The 24,766-nt window shown below is 41.1% G+C and overlaps 1 protein-coding gene across 1 annotated transcript in view; it reads right to left on the reverse strand.

Annotated features, from left to right (window-relative positions):
• The window catches only part of IKKepsilon (I-kappaB kinase epsilon), a 44,210-nt gene extending 19,655 nt beyond the window's left edge, over nucleotides 1–24,555 (reverse strand). The window contains exons 1-9 of the mRNA XM_080270684.1: nucleotides 24,504–24,555; nucleotides 20,577–20,687; nucleotides 18,512–18,652; nucleotides 15,874–16,003; nucleotides 12,067–12,248; nucleotides 8,126–8,207; nucleotides 6,837–7,023; nucleotides 1,380–1,559; nucleotides 1,074–1,279 (exon numbers count right to left, since the gene is read on the reverse strand). Coding sequence (XP_080126810.1) covers nucleotides 1,074–1,279; nucleotides 1,380–1,559; nucleotides 6,837–7,023; nucleotides 8,126–8,207; nucleotides 12,067–12,248; nucleotides 15,874–16,003; nucleotides 18,512–18,652; nucleotides 20,577–20,687; nucleotides 24,504–24,542 — 1,258 coding nt within the window. The 5' untranslated portion in view covers nucleotides 24,543–24,555. The remainder of the gene's footprint in view (nucleotides 1–1,073; nucleotides 1,280–1,379; nucleotides 1,560–6,836; nucleotides 7,024–8,125; nucleotides 8,208–12,066; nucleotides 12,249–15,873; nucleotides 16,004–18,511; nucleotides 18,653–20,576; nucleotides 20,688–24,503) is intronic.
• Between the last annotated feature and the right edge of the window lie 211 nt (nucleotides 24,556–24,766).

Raw genomic sequence — 24,766 nt, forward strand, 5'->3', positions numbered from 1 at the left:
AAAAAAAAAAAAGGAGAGAGAGCTTTACTGTGGTCAGTTCTCACTTAACTCTTTCAATCACATAATGTAATTTTTCTTAAATTCTCGCAACCTCTACATTATTTTATTCAGAAGCACCCTAACAGTTAAGATTAATGAAAGCTGTATCTAAAAAAAAAGAAAAAACTTAATAATGTAATTAGGAGGCATAAAAAAATCATATTAAGAAATACATAAGTGACTGAATGAGTACAAAAAATTACATGTACACAAGTTAAATCTATTTTAGGTGACAGCATTCAAATTACACATGCTTTTGGTTTGAGGGAGAGAAAAAATAATAAGCCAATTTAGTACTTCAAACGGAATTTTATGTGAATAAAGTGTTAACTCATCAGCAACCTAATATAGCAAATTATTCTGAAAAAAATTTAAAGATTACCTGTAAGCGTATACACCGATGTTGTTGACGGAGGCACTAATAGCCAGTCCCACATTACTTCCTCTGATACATTAAGACCAACGTTAAACTATCACAGGTCTATGTTTTTAAGGATAGATGACCAGCATACTTCCCTCAGTGGCACTACATGTTAGAAAACTTTCAGTTACCTCTCTGTGTTTGAACTCACACAAATATTACAACAAGGCCACCAATCAAAATGGGGCATTCTAATCACCATGACACTTGGTACCTATTATTCCACTATTAGGTTTCAAGACACTGTACTGGTATGGGGCCTGAAGCTGTTCATCAGTCATCCCTCTCTAAGCATTGTTTTTCCTAAGTAGTCCCAAGTTATAAGATTCCCAATCATCCATGAAGCAGATAACTTCAGTTGAATTTTCTCATGAAGCTAAGATTTTGAGAGAGGTGTTGTGACGAATAGTAATAGGGTTTAGTTACTGCCATAGATTTATTCAACTCTGGATGAACCTCTGTTACTGATGGGCTTAATGAAAGCTATATCTAATCTCTCCATTTTAGAAAATTCTCCAAAGACGAATATATTTGTCCACAGATAATACTGTACAGAATAAAATGAATAATACATAACTGTATTGAAGGGGTTAAAGTCCGGTAAGCAGTTTACCTGGTGTTTCTGGGAGCGTGAGCGCCACATCATCATCCTGGCGAGAGAAGAGAACAACGGGCGTCCTGGGGGTGGTGCTGGGGTAAGTGGAGGCAGGCTGGTCGGCGGCCACGACTTCGGAGAGGTGTTTGTTGTCGTACAGCAGTAGTTGTGAGGCTGGAGGTAACTCTGTCTGCTCACATATCAAATACTGAACCTCCTCATACCTAAGGCAGAACACAAAAATCAATGCAATTCTCTCACTTTTCCTTCCCTCCCTGCCTCCCTCCTTCCTCCCCCCCCTCCCTCCCTCCCTCACTCACTCACTTGTGCTTTGGGTCGAGGTATAGTGTGAGTGGCAGGACCCGGTTAACTTGGAAGACATGCAGCACTTTTCGCGCCAAGATGGTGGTCACCTCATCAAAGAACCGCTCGAAGTTCCACATACGCTGTGGATCAACCTCCAACAACCCCGCCAGAAGAGGAGTGACTAGTTTTCTCAGGCCACTGGAAAAGGTAAAAAAAAACACACATGTATCATTCAATTCATATTAGCTACCCCCACTTTAGGAACATAGAGGGCTAAGACTATTCAACCAGAGCCCAGAACATTCATATAGTTGGTAAAGTACAACAATCCCTCACTCAACACTTAAGATGCATCCTTTAAAATTACTATGTTACAAGAAAACCACTTCAAGGGAGGATTATACACCTTCATTTGGAAAAATTATCCTCTCAAGTTCTGTACTGAAATATTTTATTCACAACTGAAGGTATGCATTCTGTATATGACATGTGTGCGTCAAATGTTAGTAATTGTACCAATTATAGAAGTTTCAACATCAGATTCATCTGAATGTAAACCCAGCGGACTTCATGTCAAAGCTGCCTACTTCTGCAGCCCACCACCATCCTTTCAGGGACTATGGTGGGGACTGAGGGACATTAGTAAAACCACAGACAGCTCCACCACCTGGTCATATCAGTACCACCATGTGAAGGCATTACTCTTCAGTACATCATATGTCAAAGACAATAAGCAGTTTAAATGAATAAATATTGATTTACTGAGATCAAAACTGGCAAGAGTTGTCTCAACCCTGACCTTTCCAAGAAAATCCAGAGAGCTTAATAATGAATAATGGTGTGTAATGTGAAAAGTGTTTGTAAGTTAATTAACAGCTTTATATTGAGAAATGTGTAAGAGAAAGCATGTTAACTAAAGAATTACTGTACACTCTATATAAGATTTGGTCAACAGCATCATCATCACCATTGTAATTCTACCTCACACTTATAAAGGTGGGTCACAAATTGGACTGGGGAGTATTAAGGCATGAGAACTATCAAGAGAGTTACTAGTAATATAAGTGCTGAATAAAGGAAAAAGAGTAAAGATGTTAGGACCATGCCCTGGTAAATTTGTTACAGTCACTCACAAGTAGTGAACATGTTAAGGATTAAGCAAAATGCAAATGAAAAATATGAAGGCGTAATATACCACAACAATTCTGACTGCCATAGCAAGTACACCCATGGCTGAAAGTCCTTGAGGAGGGGAAGTGAACTACCTCTTTCATGAAATAGCAAAAAGCCAATAACTGGGTGTTGGTGCCTGATCCTAATGCCCTAACAACACAGCTGAGTATATAACTTGCTTGAATTCTGCCTCAGGTGGTAATGAATTTAGTTTCCCTCAGCTAAAGGATTTTGAGCTGCAGGTGTACAAATTGTCATGACTCATCATGACCTTGCTGTGTCACTCCAACTGGTTGTGATCCATGGAGTGGATTCCCCCCTACCCATATAGTCACCCAAAACAAACAACTGGTAGTTCTTGCCTTAAATGTTGAGACTAAATAGCCCAGTCCCAGGTCTCTATACTCCTGATGGAGGGGCAGGGGAGGGGGAACTCCCATAAAAATGCTCACACTCCCCCAAGTGACACTATTTTAGAAATAAACCCAACCCATTCCTTAGATTTAAATCCTGTGCCCTTTCCTCTCTTCCATCCTTCCTCTTCTGTCTTTCTTTCCTCTTTCTTCTGCCTACAGACAGCTTTACATTCCCTCTTCCGTCTTTCTTTCCTTCACTCTTTCCTCTTCCTTCTGCCTATGGGTGACTACACTGTGTGACAAGTCAAATGGTTTCCTGTACACCAAGAAACTATTTACTACACTGGGTGGTAACCATATAACCAAATTATGGCGCCTGTTGATCTAGCGGGTACTTAAGGTGCTCCAATCGGACTGAGCCTGTGTAGATTTATATCCAAGGAGTGGTTGGGGTTTACTGCTCACGTAATGCCACTCGGGGATGAGTGAGGCTGGTCACTCTCATCTTTAATGTCAGGACAAACTTGGCTAGCCCCGGGTTCCTATGCTCCTTATGAGGTGACAGAGGATTGGATGATGGATGGATGGATAGGCTTCATCTGGCTATAATGCCTTAATCCACTACAACACCATGCATTTATCTGTTGGTTATGTGGTAAACAATGTGGCTTGCAATACAGTATAGTCACTTAAACCATACCTCTATAGTCTCAATATCCTATATGGTATATATTTAAACCTTTCAATCAGATGATGTCATTTCTGTTTTGCTCCTGCTGCTTCCAGATGATTATATTCCAAACGGATGAACAGCAGTGAAAAGGTTAATGAAGGAAACAGCTGACACCCCCAGTTCAAAAAAGTTTCTTCTAAGCTGAATAAAATCATCTGAATGTAGTAATGAAAAGTATACCAGTAGCGTATTATTGGAGTCACTGGTAGGTGGGGGTGCTCACCATCCACTCACTCAATACAGTAAAACCTCTTGGATAGCCATCATATCAGTCTGGCACAATCGTCGCTATCCATGAAACCGCTATCTTTGGGGCAAACTTCTTACCTAAATATATCAAAATAGTCTGCAGCTTTTTACAATTCACCCCATTTTTCCATTTTCAGCCATATATAACATGTATAATGTTTGCAAAATGAAGACTAGTGCATATTAGACATGAAAGAAGGATACATAAACTTACTTTTTATTGGTTTGGAGTGTTGTTTATTGAATATGACACACTAGAAGGTGACTTGGGGTCTATTGGGGGCTGGGGCAGGGGCGAACTTGCTCTCGCTCTCCCTCACATTCACTTTCAATGCCTGCCCCCCATTGATGTGCCTCTTGATCTTTCCTCATCGCCTCTCTCTCTCCTCCTCGTCATCAAGCCCCTCAAAGACAATTTCCTCATCAGTAACAACAGGTGGAGTATCTGGATCACCTGTGTCATACACTACAGCTTGTCTCGCTGCCTCACGCCCTGCATTCTCCTTTCTAATGAAACTGGTGATAAGTGACTGCTGCCTCACCTGGATCTTCTCATTGAACTTCTTCTTGATGATACTGGTGAGTTTGTTGAGGTGCTGCATAGCTTCATCATGGGTGTCAAACCTCAGGTTGTTTATCTTTTCATGAAACTCTCCCAACGTTCCTAGCAATGTTGAGAAGCCTTTTGTCGTTGGTTCACCCTCCTGTGGTTCATCTCGGTTGTGAACACCTCCATCTTCTCTTTCTTTGTCCTCTGCCGGCCAGGTGGTCGCTATCCACGCGGTGGTTCTCGCTATCCGCCGTGCATGGGGGTTTTTATATCCTGTTGCTACCCCTGAAACCGCTATCCAAAAAAACGCTACCCGAGGGGTACTACTGTATAGTGCTGCTGTCAGGTGGCTGCCCTTTCCTCTCTTCCTTCCTTCCTCTTACATCCTTCTTTCCTTCATTCTTTCCTCTTCCTTCTGTCTACACGTGACTCTACACTGAGTGACAAGTCAAACAGTTTCCTGAACACCAGGTAACCATTTACTATGTCGGGTGGTAACCATACAATCAAACTATGGCACCTGGTGGTTCTGTGGGTAATTAAGGTGCTCCAATCGGACCGAGCCTGTGGAGGTTTATATCCAAGGAGTGGTTGAGGTTTACTGCTCAGGTAATGCCACTCAGGGATGAGTGAGGCTGGTCACTCTCATCTTAAATGTCAAGACCAATTTGTCTTGCCCCGGGCTCCTACGCTCCTCATGAGGCAGCAGGATTAGGTGGTGTGTGTATGTATGTACAGTGCTCGTCAGAAGTATGGAGCGCCCTGCGTCCCTCCTGAGAAACAAACCTTTCAACATTGAAAAAACATAAAAATAATGCATTTTATTTACCTTTAGTGCTTTGTAGGGTAGCCTTTACGTTTCTTCACGGACCTGAGACGTCTTGGAAGTGAAAGGGCGAGGCTCCTGAGGTGCTGGAGCGGTATTTTGTCCCAGGAGTCACGAATGGCGGCTTCCAGCTTAGGCAGAGAGCTCACGTCCTTCCCTTGGAGACTCTTCTTTACGAGGTACCAGAGGTTTTCAATCGGGTTGAGGTCTGGGCTATTTCCTGGCCAGTCTGTCATGAATGATACCTCGCAGTCACGAAGCCAATTGGTGACCGATTTGGCCTTGTGAGCAGGTGCACCGTCCTGCTGAAACACTCGTGCACCTGTTAGCTCGAAGGAGTCTGGTAAATGATCACACAGAAGCTCCAGGTAAACATCCTGATTCACTCTGAGGTTCTTGGGAAGTACAACAAGCTTCCCCAAACCCTTCCCTGAGAAACAACCCCATACCATGAGTGAATCAGGATGTTTAACTGTGCTTTCTACATACCGTGGGTCAAGTGGGTCACTACCTTTTCGTGCTCCTCTGTTACAGGTAACACTAAACGTTGCCTCATCAGACCACAACACTGACAACCATTGCTCCTCACCCCAGTTTAGATATTTATTAGCAAAGGCAAGCCTACGAATTCTCTGGCTGCTAGAGAGAAGAGGCTTTTTCACAGGCCTGTGACTTGTGTAACCAAGCTCATGCACCCTACGAGACACTGTTCTCACTGACACCTCACCAAACACTTCTGGGTTGCTCTCCTTAATTTTCCTTGCACTCACATGAGGATTAAACTCCACTGCACGTTTTAAAACATTAACAGACCTTGGGGAAGTTTTCCTAGGCCTACCAGACCTCGGTTTCTTTGTGGGAACTTCACCACTGTTTTCCTCCCGAAACCGCGCACACCAACGACGCACTGTCGATCGTGCCACACCAACCAATTCACTAATTTCCTTTGTCTGGTGGCATGCCTCCTTTAGAGCAATGATCTGGGATATGATTTCACTCGATAGTTCACGGGTAGGTGCCATAACAAAGTTTTAAAGGCCAAAACACTGTGGGACACTCGGTAAAAAATGGAGCAATTTGAGAGGGACACTCGGCGGAGTTCCTCTCTCTCAGGCAGCCCGTGGGCAACTGAGGCGGGAACCAACCAGCGTGTCGGAAGGCCTCAGGCTACCGTGACGTCATGCTCGGAGCTCAAACTTGTGGCTCAATTCTTACCCCCAAAAATGGGTGATTCTTTTTGGGCCATAAGTATTGCGCGCCCGGCGGACAACGCTGAATACTTCTGACGAGTACTGTATGTATGTATGTATATTATTGGAATGAAGTGTTTAACCCCTTTACACTGGTGGTGCCTTTTTTTATTTATTCTTGCTACCTCCAAAATATATTATTCACCACAGGGAACACCTTTCATAGTGAAGGGGTTAAAGCAAGCTACATTTAACCCTCCAGTTTAAAAGTTTCTCCTTAGCTAAACAAAACTGTCTGGGGGTACCAAGAATAAGCCACAAAATACTGTCACTGCAGTGAAGGAGTTAATCTATTCTCACACTGAAATCCATATTCCCATTTCACCATCCCTACTTACAGACTAAGTTGGCAGGTGTCTGGAAGTTCGGTGCACCAATCAATGGGTCCATTCTCTGCTGTCTGAACCCCTGAGATGACTCCTGGGGCCTTCTCTGTTGTTATCAGGTACATGGTCTCCTTGTTACGCCGACCCCCATATGGACGGAAGGGTAACTGTCCGGTGGCTACGTGGTATAGGGTCACACCTGTTCAGAAGTAACGGAGAGTCTTGGAAATTACAGTAGGTCTGTTTTCATATGACTCAACTGAATTACTCTCACAACTTAAGTTTTGGTTGAATGAAATTTGATAAACCTTACTTATGATGCAAGAATGAGTATCCTTGGTAACTAGTCGAATCAACCTTCCAATCTGATTACACTTGGCCAACAACTGAGTTGAAAATGGTTACGGATCTCTGTCAGATGATGATAAAAGGACTACAGTCCGGCAGTGAAGTAAAAATAACAACCAATGAAACAGTACAGTTAAAGACTATGTACTAAAACTGTGTGAAAGAGATGGCAAGACCTCCCTCCTTTTTTTTTATTCTTTTACAATTTTTGAAGTCTGTCAAGAATTAATGGAATGTGGAAGGAATCTGATCTATTATCAACCACTTGACTCAAATGATGTCTTTTATATTTTGCTCTTGCTTCCACAAGAGGAATTGATTTAGCTCAATAGAAACCTCTTTTAGTAAAGGGATATCTACCTCCTCCAGTTTAAAAAGTCCCCCTAAGCAAAGTATAATCATGAGGAGAAATGGAGACAGCAAGAAAAAGACAACATATTATCCAACTGAAAGGATTATGTCAAAAATTCTGAAGAACAATGTAGGCCCCAATTTATGATAATTTTTGATATACCTGGCAGACAGAGAATGTGTCTGGCTTCACTGCACTCTACCTGACATCACTCTGTGCGTGGGCTGCAGGCTAATCTAGACTAATACTCCTATGCTCCAGAAGTAGTCATCAAAAGCTGGGGACATCCAATACCTTCATCCTCTAAGTTTTCATAATATAGTGATTAGTTATAGAGAGAGGAAACAATGTAACAGCAAATATCAGTAAGCCCTCACTAAAAGTAAATTTTAAAAGTACAAATGAAAAAACTGATGAGTAAATGTTTAATGAGTAAGTTAATCCACAAACCGACTATCATTACCATCACCTCTTTTCCCACCTAAGGATGGGGTGTGATGAGATTCAGCAACAGGGATATGGTGGCAAAAAAGTGGACAAACTATCAACAAACTGACTAACTTTTTGAATTTAAACATTCATGAAACAAGCAGGGTCGTACCTATAGACCAGAGATCCACACGTGCTCCAAATGTCTTCCCCACAGGCTTCCTTAGCACTGCACGCTCATACATGTCTGGGTGCTGGATGGAGAGGAAATTATATCATCATCATCATCATCCTGAACTCTCTTTGCCACCTAAGGATGGGATGAAGCAAGGTCCAGAAGGCAAAGGAGAGAGAAACCATGACAGAAGGAGAGCTTACTAACATGCCAAGTGAGAAGGGCCACACACTCTTTTCACTCTTCATTCAAGCCTCCAGAATTCTGACTCCACTTCACAGGCATAACCATCTACACTTTTTTTCCCCTTTAAAGATGTGCTTCATATTACCTATCAGATACAGTCAAACTATCAAGTTAAAGAGATGTGCCAAACCCTTGTCAAGTTCTCTTACACAGTTCATCCAATCACCTCAATACCCTGTCAGTTTACTGGCCTCATCAACCTCCATACCTCCCTTTCCCACGCACTCGCTCGCCATATCTATCCACCTTCTTAGCTTACCATGCCTCCCTCCACCTTCAAATGCACTCACATATATCATTTTCACTACCCTATTTACTACCATTTTCTCCATGTGACCATACCATCTATGCACAAACTATACTATGTCAACAGACTTCCTTAATCCACATCTTTCATGAACCATATTATTTCTTATCACTTTCCTCTCAACACATTCCACAGATTTTCCTCGATAATATAATTTCCATTGCTCTTACGCCTAACATTTTGAAATTGTTTTCATGCCACATTATATTCTCCCACCCAAATGTTGTTAGCACTAAAACTTCTTCATGAAATTCTCTTGCAGTTGCCACACTTGGTTCTCTTCTTTTGTATAAAAGCCTTCATAGCATCAGTCACTTTCCTCCCCTGCACTACTTTACTTTCAACATTTTGCTCTCTTTTTCTATTACTGCATCTAGTTTCTCTTATGTCTCTCCATTCAGGAGACTATCACACAGTCTCCTCCATCTCAACAATCATCACTCAGTTCTAGTTGTTTAGCTACTTTCAAAGTACAAGGCATCAACAAAATTCTGCACCCATCTACAAAGCTCTTATTCACTATTAGTAAGAAACAGCATCATCTGCATACATCAGTGAGACACTCCACCTATCACCATTCATATATTTATTTAAAAAGAACATGACGTGATGAATAAGCTAAAAATATTAAAACTCCTAATTCAAGCTATAACATCTGTAAACAGTAATAATTATTTTAACCTTTTCAATACATCTTTTCCTTTTTTACTTTATTATCAGAAACTATGATTAATTTTTCCAAATATCTATCTATCTATCTATTGCCAGACGCCTCAATCCCGTACGGGTGGGCGACAAACAAATCGCTTCCACGTCGCCCTGTCCCCCACCATTTCACTGCCCTGCTCCCAACTCACACCCCCCTCTCTCATATACCTCTCCAATTCATCCCTCCATCTCATTCTCAGCCTCACCCTCCCTCTCCCCCCCTCCACCACACTCACATACACTCTCCTCATCTGTCTCTCATCCTCCATCCTCTCCACATGGCCAAACCACCTCAGTGTGTTCCTCCTAACGTTTCCTATCAGATCCACATCCTTTATATCCTCATTTGTCAGCCTGTCTCTCCATGTGACTCCACAGGCTCCTCTTAAATACCTCATTTCCACTGCTCTCACTCTTGACGTCTTTCCTTCCAGCAACGTCCAAGCTTCACTTCCATACGATAGAGTTGGTATCACAATACTGTCATGTAGTAACTTTTTCTCTTCCATGCTCACTTCCCTGTTTCTTATCACTGCTTTCAAGGAACCAGCAACCTTTCTTCCTTGTTGTACCCTTTCAAGCACTTCACCCTCCAAACTTCCATCCTTACTCATCACACTCCCCAAGTACTTAAACGCACTCACATTTTCCATTTCCTCACCATCCAACCTCACTGTACATTCACCGACTTCACCTCTCTCAAAGACCATCACTTTACTCTTCCCTACATTCACCTTTAGATTCTGTTTCTTACACCCTCTCCCAAACTCATCCACAAAGCCTTGCAGCTCCCCTTCGTCTTCACTTAACAACACAGTATCATCTGCAAACAACAGTACAGGGAGTTTCCAAACACTATCCTCTCTCACCAGGGCCACTCCAACATCCACTGCCGTACCTTGTACCTCTTTTATTACCCCATCCATGTACAGATTGAACAACCATGGAGACATGACACATCCCTGTTTCAATCCAACCTTCAAAGTGAAAAATTCACTCAGTTCACCATCCACACGCACTACAGCCTTAGCACCATCATACTTACTCTTCACAGCATTCAACAACTTCCCATCCACTCCATATATTCTTAATACTTTACACAATCCTTGTCTATCCACCCTGTCATATGCTTTCTCCAAATCCATGAAGGCCGCATACAACTTCTTTCCCTTCTCTAGAAACTTCCACTAAAGATCTAAGAATGAATATCTGATCTACACAACCTCTTCCCTTCCTAAAGCCACCCTCTTCTTCTCCAACTACAGTAATTCCTCTGTTATTTCCTTAAATCTGTCAATAAGTATCCTACCATACACTTTTCCTGTTACACTAAGACAAATGCCCCTATGATTACCACACACTTCTTTTTCCCCTTTTCCTTTGTACAAGGGAATAATTATTCCTGACTTCCAAACCTCCGGGACTCTACCTTCCTCCCAGGCCAATCTGCACATCTTCCACATCCATTCTACTATTACCTCTCCCCCATGCTTCAGCATTTCACCACACACTCCATCAATTCCTGGGGCTTTCCCCAATTTGACTCTCTTCATGGCTTCCACAACTTCTATCCTACTGATTTCTTCCTGTCTTCTCACCTCCCTCCTTCTCCCAGCCATTCCCCAGCCACTTATACTCACATTACTTCCATTCTCTATGTTCAACAATTCCTTAAAGTGTTCTCTCCATCTGCTCACATTTTCTCCCTTCTCCACTAGTAATTTACCATTTTTATCTTTCACTCCCGTACTAACTTCATTGCCACCCTCTCTTACTCTCTTCACCTCTTTCCAGAACATTTTCTTACAGTCCCTCCACTTTACAAATTCCTTCCAAATTCCCCATCCACTCTCTTCTTACTCTCTCTTACTAATCTTTTCACCTCTCTCTTCCTTCTACATATAACTCTCTCTTCCGCCTCTCAACTTCTTCCATGCCCCTATTTCTCATCCATTCATTGTATGCTTTCTTCTCTTGTGCCACAGCCTGTCTCACCTCTTCATTCCACCATGCTGTTCCTTGCACCCCCTTTCGTCTTCTCTTCGCCCCATACACCACATCACATGCTGCACACATTTCTTCTGTGAATATCTTGCACACATGTTCCACATCCCCCATCTGCTCCAATTCATATTTGCCCAATCGTTCCTCCACTTCTCTCTTATATTCTGCCTTTTTCTCATCCTCTTGTAACCTTTCCACTCTCCTTGCAACTACTCCTTCCTCCCATCCTTCCCTTCTTCTATTTCTCCATCTTACTTGGATCTTGATTCTGGCCACCACCAAGTAGTGGTCAGAAGTCCATTCCCCCAACCTCTATAAGCTCTTGCATCCATTACACATCTTCGCATCCTTTCATCCACACACACGTTATACTTACTCCAGTTTCCAGAGTTTTAGAAATGACAAGAAATTTTGCTATGCAACTGGAAGGGATCATGATGAACATTGAAATTTTTTTTTTTTCTTTTTCCCACCCAACATAAGTAGAATATATAAAACAGAAACCATAACAGTGGGAGGACTATCAACAGTTTGCCAAATAAAACAGGCCACATGATCATTCACGTCCTATAAACTGTGGCTGCACTTCACAGGCATAACCATCTGCATATAATTTTTAGGCAATTTTCTTTACCGATACATGTGCTGTATTGCTGTATAATCAGAAACTCACCAGATACTCCTCCGTTCCATACAACGACATAAATTGTTGGTCATCGTGAAGTTCTCTGGCAGCTCCAAAGTCCGTCAGTTTGTATATGGTGGAGCCGTCTACATCTATGAACTTCATGATGTTGCCTGGCTTGAGGTCTCGGTGAACCAAACTGTTATCTCGTAGGTGCTTCATACCCGCTGCTGCTTGTGGGAAGGTGTAAAACAGTAAATGCTAATTGCATATTGACCCCTTCAGAGCATAAGGACCCAAGTACAGTATAGGTCACCACGGGTCAGAACATTTAGGTTCAAGAAATTGACCAATACCCCTGGTGGCATTTTATATGACAGAAAAAGCTCTGGACACCTTCGGTACTTGAACCACAGCCAATGTGTCAAAGTGCAATCCAACTACAAAGATCTACCACCATACCACTGGGCATCTACAGTGGTTAGCATGGGTTCAAAGCATTTACCATATGTCTGTTCATCTTATTTTGGCAGATACATTCATTTTTTTTGAAGTCCATTTCCCATAACTCATTAACAGAGTAAGATAATACTTTGGCTCTACATCCCCTCCACACCACTTCTTTGTGACTAACACAAAATTCAACTGTTAGTCTCTCATTAAAGCTAAATGGCAAAAGAGGACAATACCATTGCTCTACTGTACATCTTTTCCATGGCACTTCTGCAAGGTTCACATAATATTCAAATGATAAATCTCTTGCTACTGTTTTACATTCAAGGGAAGAGATGGCAATTTTTGGCCTAATTACAGTGGACTCAGTACAGTCAAAATTTACGATATATAATGGAACAGTGGGAAGTAATGTATTTTTTACCCTCATACTCAAACAGATCCATCCATCCATCCATCATCCAATCCTACGTTGCCCCATGAGGAGCGTACGAGCTAATGAGAATTAATCATTCAGTATCTCTGACTAAAAAGTTCACACACCCACACACATACACACACACAAACGGTTATTGAAACTTGTTCTATTTTGATCAAGCAGACCGTACAATAATATGCTTTCTAGGACATTATCTTTTACTGTTACCGTATATGCTGGCATATAAGTTGATCCGGCGTTTAAGTTGACCTCTAAAATTCTATCTATCTATTGCCAGACGCCATAATCCCATAAGAGGTGGCCATTTGACTCTGAGTTATTTGTTTTATGGGGAAGGGCACTAACCCTCCACCAACCCACTTGCTGACACGTAGGGAGCACGTATGGTTTGGTTATATGGTTACCACCCGGCATTGTAAATGGTTTCTTTGCTTACAGGAAACCATTTGGCTTGTCACTCAATATAAAGCCACCTGTAAAGGAAGGAAAAACAATAAGAAGTGACAGTAAAGATGAGAGAAATAGGAAGAGAGGAGGGCAGGCACAGAAAATGAATGATAAAGACTAAGGAAGAAGTAGGCAGCACCACATCAAGTGAGTGGATGATGGTCGCCACCACATATCCCTAAAATTCTGAGGTGAAATTCAGGTTCAGGCCTATTTTTGCACAATAAGCTGACCTCTAAAATAAGACATTCATCTGACTGTCAAGAATTTGTATGTGTTAACTAGCAGACAACTGACATCATTAGAACTAAAACAGCAAAAGTTTACAAGCACCAGACACGCTGTACTAACGAAGTCCAGTATAAAGTTAATGTGCTAGAAATAGTTCTTCCAGTAACTATGTCAACTGGCCCATGCTGGACTCCACTACCGTAGCTTCCATACAAGTTGATTTCCACAACTCAGTCTTTCTTTCTATGTTACCGGTATCTTTGTTGGCGAAAATATAAAATTTTCAGTTATTCGGTTAGAATTTTCAATACATTACTGTTACAAATGTGATGTGCAACCAATCACCATGGCAAAACTGTTCAAAACAAATATCGTCTCTATCCATGGAAAACCTACGGTCATAGCGTGACAGAGTCACCGTCTTAAATAGTTGTTACCAAGTTGGTGTTTACTTACGTTCTTGGAAAAGTGCACAGCATAGGAAACTCCTCACATTTTAGGTGTAAACACCAGTAATTACCGGTATCCATGACTTCCCCTCCCCCCCCCAAACTTTTGTCTCGTCTACAGCAATTAACCAGGTAAGAAGTAGTACGGCATATAAATCTTGGATCTGTCAAAAAAAGTTGCAGTACAAGACTAGCAAGATAGAATTGGTAGGCTACTCTGTAGGCCTGCTGGTGGTGTCACTTCCCTCCTTCAGTACTGTATATGCCACGGCCCTATTTTCGTCTTTGCCGTACATTGAGAACTTTATGCTCGGTGTACTAGTCGACCCCTAGTTTATGAGAGATTTTTTTATGGTTAAAATGTCAACTTATACACTGGCATATACGTTAGGTCCACAACAAATTGCAGAAAAATTGCCTACTATAGTTCCATCACAGTACTGTATTACTTATGAAACTGACCTGCCATTTTCCCCAACATACAGTACCAACTGTAAGGAAAAGTTTTCATTTCGTTTTCGGTTTTGGAGGCTCTCCATGCTGCTCGATCTGTGGCAGCTTCCCTATTTGGTCCCCTAACCCTTAGGTCACACTCAATGACCTCGTCCCACGTCTTTTTCGGTCTACCTCTCACTACCCCAACCCCAACATTATCACTTCTCACTTTCTGCACCCAATTGTCATCCTCTATCCTCTTCACATGCCCAAACCATCTCAATTTACCTCTCCTCATCGCAACACCAATGCACTCCAGTCCTATCCTACCTCTCAACTCTTCCATTATAAACCTAGCCCCCCCAGGCCTTGCACTCAAGGACACACTGCACATCCACCAAATCATTGCCACTTCTGTAAGTTTGGGCCCGCGAATATCCTCTTCCCTTAATGCCCACGTCTCACTACAATACAGCATTAAACACCTAACATATGCCACATACAAAGAACTACCATATTTACATACCTTTCCAAGAAACTCAAACTGATATACTAGATATCCTCATATAAGTTGGACAACAATATCGGCCAATCCCATGATGGTATTATCCCTTTCAAGGTGCACATATCCAAGGTTTGGCTATTGTAGTCCAAAACCTTTGGGCTGGAGGCCAGTCTATGATAATGATGGCATTACATGATCACAATCCTGCCGCCATCTCCGGGAATTTTAAATTTGTGCCATCACTTCAATTAGTATCTGCTAACCACTAAGCCACAAGGTGCCTACACACAATCACTTCTTGTTGTAAGTTACGAATGTGTTCCCAAATACAAAAACTAGATCTTGTTTTACAGCTACTAATGTATACTGAAAGAAACTGGCAAATCAGCTTTACACGTAAAGATGGAACTTGAATAAGGAAGTTATCTCTAATTTATCATGCAACTATGAGCATTAAATAAGGCAGCTCACAGTTTCTTGATTTTACAGGGTAGAGAAATTTTCAAATGCAAGAATTATATGCATATACAGTACTCAACTGTGTTTACTATGAATTACATCAGTTTTGGCCCACCTTCTACCCTCTTCAGACATGAACAGACAAAACATCTGCATAAACTGTACAGTGAGGTGAAGATGAGAAAAAAGGAGGGGAGAAAGGAGTGGAGAGGGGAAGGGAAGGAGGGAAGCACTTACGGACTACTTCCTTGCATCCCCCAACTGTACTATACACCCATAATGTTCTCTACTAATATCAGAACAAGGTCCAGGTAGGGATAAGACTGTTGTAACTTTACAACATGCTTATTTCAATATGTGGGTATAACTTTGCCATACAAACTTGTAATAAGATCTGCCAGTATAAAATGGATAATTGGGTAAAGAGCGAGCCTGACCTAAGTGCCTGAGAACCAGCAGGAACTCTCCCTCCTCCAAGCCATGACTGTTCTCAGGGTCATCGAGAATGTTGAATAGGGAGCCCCCAGTACACAGCTCCATCACTATCACCTTACCACGACCCTCTTGCTGTAGAAGGAATTAATATGAGAACATACTGTTGGGATAATTAAAATAAATGACACAATGGATGACCTGCATAACAAAAAACTGAGGATCTCAAAGGAAACATGAAAATGACAACACACTGGAAAAAAGATGAGTCTGTTGGAATATTACAGCTAACTTACAAAAAAAAAAAAAAAAAAAAAAAAAAAAAAAAAAATCCATGAAACGGGGGAAAATTGTTGGAAACTATGTAAAAATTATGACAGTGCTGTGAAACTGTCCATGGTTGTTCGTAATTCCAGTAACGTCCACAAACACATCATCATCACTGTTACCTTACCCATGACCATCTTACTGTGAATGGTTGTGCATATATGAGAAGAAATTGTACAAAAGATTTACCCATGAATCCAGTGGTCTTTTTTGCTTATTCTTGCTGCCTCTAGGCAAGGTGGTACTGTACATGGTGGCAACCAATATCTACTTACCTGATGCAGTGCTGGCTACTTCTTCCTTTGCCTTTATTTTTACAGTATATTTCTGTGTCTACCCTCCTTTCTTCATATTTCTCCCATCCTTCTTATCAATTTTTACTATTCTTTCCACTTCAGGTGGCTCCACACTCGGTGACAAGCCTAATGGTTTCCTGGGTTACAGGAAAGTATTTACAACCCTGTGTGTTAACCATATAATGCGGCGATGCAGATCCTACTATGGTGCCTGTTAACTGGGTGGAGATGCAAACGTGGCATCTATCCAGGAACCAAACCTCCACGCGCTTCCCTGTGCCTCCCTGCAGTAAGGCGCCTTCTACCACAAAGGAACATTGGTTCAATGCACTGGACGGCCCTGTCGGGGCAGTTACTTGCTGCAGTTGATGACTCTGTGCAGCCAGGCAGACTGGGATTACTCAAAAACTACTTCCAGGTGGTTTTATTCTGCTTGGGGGATGCTTTTTAACTAGCAGGGGATATATATATATATATATATATATATATATATATATATATATATATATATATATATATATACTTAATAGACTCCTTCATCACTACAAATTGTTCAAAGTTGAACAAAATCATGAAAAAAAAAAAAAAATCAAAGTCATGGAGTCAAAATTTGGAAATAATACAAGAAATTGAAAAAAATGGTGAGAAATATTAGGAAAAGGGTAAAACAAGATAAACTAACATGAAACTGGGGGAAACGGTATAAACGAAGGGAAAATGAAGACAAACAGTGAGAAAACAACTATCTATCTATCTATTGCCAGATGCCATAATCCCATTAGGGATGGCCATTTGACTTTGAGTTATTTGTTTCACAGGAAGGGGCACTAACCCTCCACCAACCCACTTGTTGACACGTAGGGAGCACGTATGGTTTGGTTATATGGTTACCACCAGGCACTGTAAATGGTTTCTTGGCTTACAGGAAACCATTTGGCTTGTCACTCAATGTAAAGCCGCCTGTAACGAAAAGCAATAAGAAGTGACAGGAAAGATGGGAGAAAAAGGAAAAGGGGAGGGCAGGCACAGAAAAAGAATGATAAAGGCTAAGGAAGAAGTAGGCAACACTACATCAAGTAAGTGGATGATGGTCGCCACCACCTACCACTAAAAACACAACACAGTGGGAAAATGAGTGTGGTGCAGGATGTTGAATGGCATGCCACCCCTGCACCATCCTATCCCTATCAACTTATTATGAAGCTCTTGCTATGGAACCAGTGCCAACATCAGAGGAAACTGTGGGAAAATTACAACTGTTCTACCATCCAAACTTGCACTGTCTGTAACTCACACAAAATAACAAGGAAAAATAACATGGGAAGAAAAAAAAGCTAATACAAAACCAGAAAAATTAACAGAAACTGGGGAAGAAATAACAATAGAAAATGACAAAAATGTACACCATCCATCATCCAATCCTACATTGCCCCATGAGGAGCGTAGGAGCCCGGGGCTAGGCAGTTGGTCCCGACATTTAAGATGAGAGTGACCAGCCTCGCTCATCCCCGAGTGGTATTACGTGAGCAATCAACCCCAACCACCCCTTGGATATAAAACTTCACCGGCTCAATCCAAATGAAGCGCAATAATTACCCACTAAACCACCAGGTGCCAAAATTTGGTTATACAGTTACCACCCAGCATAGTAAATGGTTTCCTGGTGCACAGGAAACCATTTGGCTTGTCACTCAGTGTAAAGTCACCCACAGGCTGAAGGAGGTGGAAAGAATGAAGGAAAGAAAGACAGAAGAGGGAGTGAAAAGTCACCCGTAGGCAGAAAGACAAGGAAAGAATGAAAGAAAGAAAGACAGAAGAGAATGGAAGGAAAGAAGGATGGAGAGGAAAGGGCAGACACCCAAGAGCAGCATTACATTGAGTGAGCACTAAACTAAAACAACACACCACAAATGACAAGGAATGAGAGAGAGAGAGAGAGAAAAAAAAATGGTTATCAAGCAGTTATTAATATGAAATGACAGTGCCAAAAAACCACACACAAAAATCCAGCCAATCTTGCCTCCTCCTCAATGGCCAGCAGTTTAACGATGCTCTCATGGTTGACTTTCTTGAGCACTTCAAACTCTCGCATCTGTACCTCGTGGGGACGCATGTGGGACAGCTGGTTGAAGGTCTTGACTGCAACTGGTTCGCCTGTGTGCTGTCAGCGAAGGGCAACATGTGAGTGTGGCTGTGTTAACCATGTTCTGTTTTACACGTAGTCTCCTGCCTAAGTAAGGGCTAGGTTGATCATGATACTATGCAAAATGGATGTTTATACACAACAGAGCTATGCAAAACCAATGCAAATGATGCTAATGCACCAACAGATACTCCTACATACCTTCCCTTTATACTTTGTATTAAAAAAAAAAAAAAAAAAAAAAAAAAAAAAACTAAGTTTAGGTCTAGAGAACCACAGAGATGTTTATAGAGAAAATAAAAAATGGCACAGCTCATAGCTATGTGATGTTTTGACATTACAAACCAAGATTCCTATAAACTGAACCTATTTAACAAGGATACTACCAGTACTGGCTCTTCTCATTATGGGTAAAATACATTTTAAGTTCCTTGTGAGGTTTCACAACACCTATTCTGTAGCAATCTATTCTGCACATTACACCTCATCAATCTATTGTATGTTACTGATGCAAAGTACATCAATATCAATATAACTAAGTTCTTGACCACAGATGACATCCTGTTTGGTTTATTCTTACTGCTACCAGACAATTTTAATTAATATAGGAAAGGCCCCTTGTACTGGAGGGGTTTATTGAAGAGTGCATCTAACCCCTCCTGTCCAAAAAGTCAACCCTGAGCTGAATAAAACAGTCAGGGGATGGCAAGAATAAAATAAAAATAATTTTCTCAGACTGAATGGGTTAAAAGAATGTTAAAGTGTAATAAACAAAATAAATTGCTGAGGAGGAGGAGGAGGTACTATAATGTCTCCTATTACACCTTGAATAAAGTCCTATAATTTACAGATGTCTCTCCAAATTTTACAATATTAGTCATGTAAATCATACGGTAAATTTCTGAAAACTGGCATATCAACTACACAGGTCTCACCATCACCATCCTTACCCTTATTCCTACCTAAAGATGAAGTAAGGTAGGATCAAGAAACAGGGAAAGTACAAAAGTGGGAGAGCTATTAACAATATGCCTCGTGAAATGGCCTACACAGTCATCTATCTATCTATCTATCTATTGCCAGACGTCTCAATCCTGTTTGGGGTGGCCACAAACAAATCACCTCCAAGTCGCCCTGTCCCCCGCCATCTCACTGCCCTGCTCCCAACTCACACCCCCCTCTCTCATATACCACACATTATTCAAGCCCTCATATTCCTGGTTCCACAACATAAGCATAAAAGCTGCACACATTTTCAAAAAGTTTTCTTTACAGATGTACTGATTATCAAGTTAAAAATGGACTTGATATGTTTTAATACTCCAGATCCTATACACCAGCTTATTATGGTGGGATATCAGGATAGCGAAGATGATGCTTATGATGATGATGATGATTATGATGATGATAATGATTGATGATGATGATGATGACAATGACCATTATAATAAGCTTTAACCCTGCCAACCAGAGGGGCCTTCATTTATAGGTTATTGTACCTACTGCAAGACAACTTTACTTATATTAGGAGAACACTCAAGTACAGAATGGTTTAATGAAGGCTATATCTAACTTCTCCAGTTTCAAAAGATTCTCATGTACTGAATGAAGTCATCTGGCAGTTACAAGAATAAAATAGAAGAGATGTCCTTTGACTGAGAAGCTTAACCCCCTCAGTTCAGCGATGATTAATATTTCGTTACTGCCATCTTATTTGACTTAGGATAGATTCTTTGAACTGGAGGGGTTAGATATAGCCTGAATAAACCCCTTCAATATGAGAAGCCCTTTTAAGCTGAATATAATGATATACCAGCTGCAAAAGCAAATGATACATGCTCTGCCCATATATAGTACGCTGAGCAGAATAAAACTGGTGACAACAAAATAGTGTGAGATATCACTGTACTGAAAGGGTAGAGTGGTGAGTGGGCATACATACCCTGTTGACGCCCTGGAAGACGGCTCCAGTGGCACCCTTGCCAAGAACAGACGTGGTGCACCAGACATAGTTGGCTGAACCCCGCAAGAACGACATCCCTGACACATTCACCTGATCCATTGCAGGGGAGGGATGGACATGGTTTTATAGGTTAGAGGTTTACATGTGGATGGAATTTTATCCAAGCAAGGGATAAGAGTCTGGGTTCACAACCAAACATACCAAGTGAAAGAGGAGACACTGTATTTTGAGTGACAACATGAAGGCAAATGGGACTTCTTGGTATTTTTTTTCCTCGTGTGACTAACTCTGGGTATCAACTTGACAAATGTGTTTCCTGAGGCCTAGCAGTCCTCCTACATGCCACACACCATCACATCTCACCACTTTGATGGAAATACCCATCATCCATTTTAAAAACATAGCTACTAAAGTAGTCTCATTCAGAGATTTAACTCATGTAATTCTGAATAGCAGTCCAGTTCCCTAACCACCTAACCACCTGTAAACTTTTGAGTACAGTAGAGGGGAGGGGGTAATTCTGAAGGATGAGGATTAGGAAGTGCGAGAATATGCAGCAAAATATACAGTAGCTCGTTCAGTACTGGCAAAGACACTTTCAGCACTGGTATTTAATTTTCTAAGTATTAATATGCCTGGCTGAATATTCAATTACAACACTGTGCATTACAGCATCCATCATATCCAATGCATTCACTGCAGCCTAAGGATCTCTAATATGCTACAAAAATTTTAATTAAGTGGCACAGTACAGGCCATCTCAAAAAAAAAGAAAAAAAAAAAAAAAAAAAAGGGGGGAGGGGGGTATCATTATTCATGCTCTTCTAATGAAGTTCACTGATCATCTGCTAAATAACAGCCAATGTTTTGTTTATATGCAAATTAGTTTACATACTGGTACACAGCTTTAGCTAAATATGGAAGAAGAATTGTGGTCACAAGCTGCAAATTTAAAGGCAAAGCTTAACGACTAAGAAAAAATGTTGGAACATTATTCTAAGTCATCTTGATATGAAGTAAAGCAATAAGTAGGGAACTACACCCTATATCCACCTCAGCATGAAGACATTATTTCAGTTTATTCTCAATATCTACAAATGATGTTATGCCACTCTGGAAAGACTTTTCAAAATGAAGGGGTTCAAGAAGGCTATACTTTACCCTTCGCATTTGAAAAGCCTCTTTTAAACTAAATTAAGTCATCTGGATGCAAAAGGAATAAGCAAAAGCAAGATGTCATCATAATGAATGGTTACTGAGGAAAAGATGTGGCATATTGTAGTACTAAAAAGTGCCTGACCCACACCAAACACAAGTGTGCTCACCAAGTACCTAAATGTGCTGCAAAATGCTCACATAGTAAAGCAAATAACAATGGAAATATCACTGATGATAGATGGAGTATTATCTAATAAATCTGGCATAGTACCATCTAAGACATGTACAGTCCTAAAAGGAGAGTTCTAGCATGATGTAGTTGATGGCAAACATCTTGATACAGGGAGAAAGAATTCATCCTACACAACTATTCATCACCACAGTGCAACCTTACCCAACCAAAGTGTAAAGTTCATAGTGAATAACACACACATTACACTAATGTCAATGTAATTATGTCATTAACCTCAAACAAAATGATGACATCATTTGTTTTACTCTTGCCAACTCTGCAAGGCTATTTTAAGCATACGAGATCTTCTACATTGTGAAAAAGTTAATGAATACTCTCTCCTCTTCAAAAGTCTCTCCAAAGCTTAATAAAATCATCTGAAGACTGAATGATGAAAGAACACACAAAACAAGGGGTCATCACACTGAAGGAATTAACTCTTCCACAGATGGAACTTTTCCCTGTTGTTCTTTGCATTAGCCTGATTGAATTACAGTACTGCAACTGTGCTTAAACCTTCACTACCATAATGAGTTCTCTTAATGCTCACTACTGCCTGATGGTTTTATTCAGTTTGTGATGGATTTGTCAGATTAAGAAGATCTGAAACACCTCCACTGACAGGATCTCCGCCACACTAAGTTAACTTCTCAGAATAAACAGCATTGTCATAGAGAAAAGATTAACTGTGCCCACAGCAGTGAAAGGTTCAGTTTTGACCCTATTTCTAATATTTCAGTCAGCTAAAAGTAAGCACCACACTGTGTTGGCATGAATGCTAACGTAACATACAGTACTATACCATACTTATGTATTGGTATGTGTGTCTACAGCAAAGTAAATTTTAGTTAAGATTATACTGCTTTTCCTTTTGACTGCTAGATGTATGCTGAAGTCTTAGCTTAAATCTATCTATCTAGTGCCAGATGCCTTAATCCCGTAAGCAGTGGCCACAAACGTATCCCCTCCATGTCACCCAGTCCCCCAACATTTTACTGCCCTGCTCCCAGCTCACATGCCCCTCTCTCTTATACCTCTCCACTCCATCCCTCCACCTCATCCTTGGCCTTACCCTCCCTCTTCCCCCCTCCACCTCATTCACATACACTCTCCTCATTAGCCTCTCACTCTCCATCCTCTCCACAAGGCCAAACCACCTCAATGTAATTCTCCTAACAATTTTTATCACATCCAGTCACAGCCACATCCACACCACAATGCTCCTTCACTTCCTCATTTGTCTGTCTGTCTCTCCAAAGGATGGTGGTTCTATCTATCTATCTATTGCCAGACGCCTCAATCCCGTTTGGGGTGGCCACAAACAAATTGCCTCCAAGTCGCCCTATCCCCCGCCATTTCACTGCCCTGCTCCCAACTCACACCCCCCTCTCTCATATACCTCTCCACCCCATCCCTCCATCTCATCCTCGGCCTCCCCCTCCCTCTTCCCCCCTCCACCTCACTCACATACACTCTCTTCGTCAGTCTTTCACCCTCCATTCTCTCCACATGGCCAAACCACCTCAGTGTGTTCCTCATAATGCTTCCATTAATTGTTTTATTACCTTTATGATGGCTGATGCCAATATGGCAACAAGATTATCTCAACCTCCACATCCCAGGGACATTATTTTACAAACATGATTCTGGCAAACATCAAATATTTTTTCAGCTTTGGAAAGACATACCCAGGCTGTAGAGGTTGGTAAATCTCAATAAACTCTTGCACCATTTTGGCTGAAGAATGAAAACTGGACTTAACCCTGGTATGTCTTCATGCAGAAGGTTACATTACTCAAAAGATCTTCCAAGACTGGTCAGAATGCTGGATAACAATACACTAACATGATGCCAAGTTAATACGTTATTTTAACACTGTACACAGTACAGTACTCAGTCAAGGACTTCCTGATATTTCATGGCAATAAAGGATATATTAGAACACTAAGCTATTAACATTACAATATGCAGTAACCAGAAAGCATTACCTCAGTTCCATGTAGGCTGTACTGGTATTATTGATTTCTTCACTGTAATCATCTTATATGTAGAGTACAAAAACAAAGCTACAGTGAACTATACTTAAATGCAACTCTAATCCTACACTACACAGGAACCTACATCACTCAGCAGGAATAGTAGTTCTACACAGATAGGAATAAATGCTTCCAGCTTGTCTGTTTGCTGTGAAGATATCATAAGCTTACAGTAACTTTTATAACAGGCTTAAGATAAGCAAAACCAAATTATAAGTAAGGTATTTAAGGCTGTACTGTATTACAGCCCTATGTGTTTATATGCCATCAATTATAAGTAACTGCAAGGAAAACAATCATTTATTATAGCATTTGTTAAAGCAAGAAGGAAGTATCCACAAGTATGCAGTCAAACTGCTGGAAAGAGCTGTAACGGGTGGGCAGTAAGCAATATACAGTATTAATGTGGCCCCAGCATTACCAACCCAGCCACCACCATCACCAGCACAAGCACATGCACACCAACTCCACAGTTAGTACCTCTCGTTTACTTGAATCCGAGGATTTCTTTGAGGACATTATTATCTTGATTCTGAAATTGGGGAGGGGGAGGGACACAACTGATGAGACATGCATTTAAAAAATGTAAAATAAATATAGCTACAAATAAGCTACACACTACAACATGGATGAAGATACACTACAACTCCAAAAACATACAAGCTGTACAGCTGAAATTCACATCTACAGTATAGCAATCTCATCATTTTTATTGAACTACAGCAGCAGCTTTCCACAATAAA

This window comes from Coenobita brevimanus, chromosome 42, assembly GCF_032717465.1.
Source record: "Coenobita brevimanus isolate Jiangsu-jjx chromosome 42, ASM3271746v2, whole genome shotgun sequence".
Classification (NCBI taxonomy): domain Eukaryota; kingdom Metazoa; phylum Arthropoda; class Malacostraca; order Decapoda; family Coenobitidae; genus Coenobita; species Coenobita brevimanus.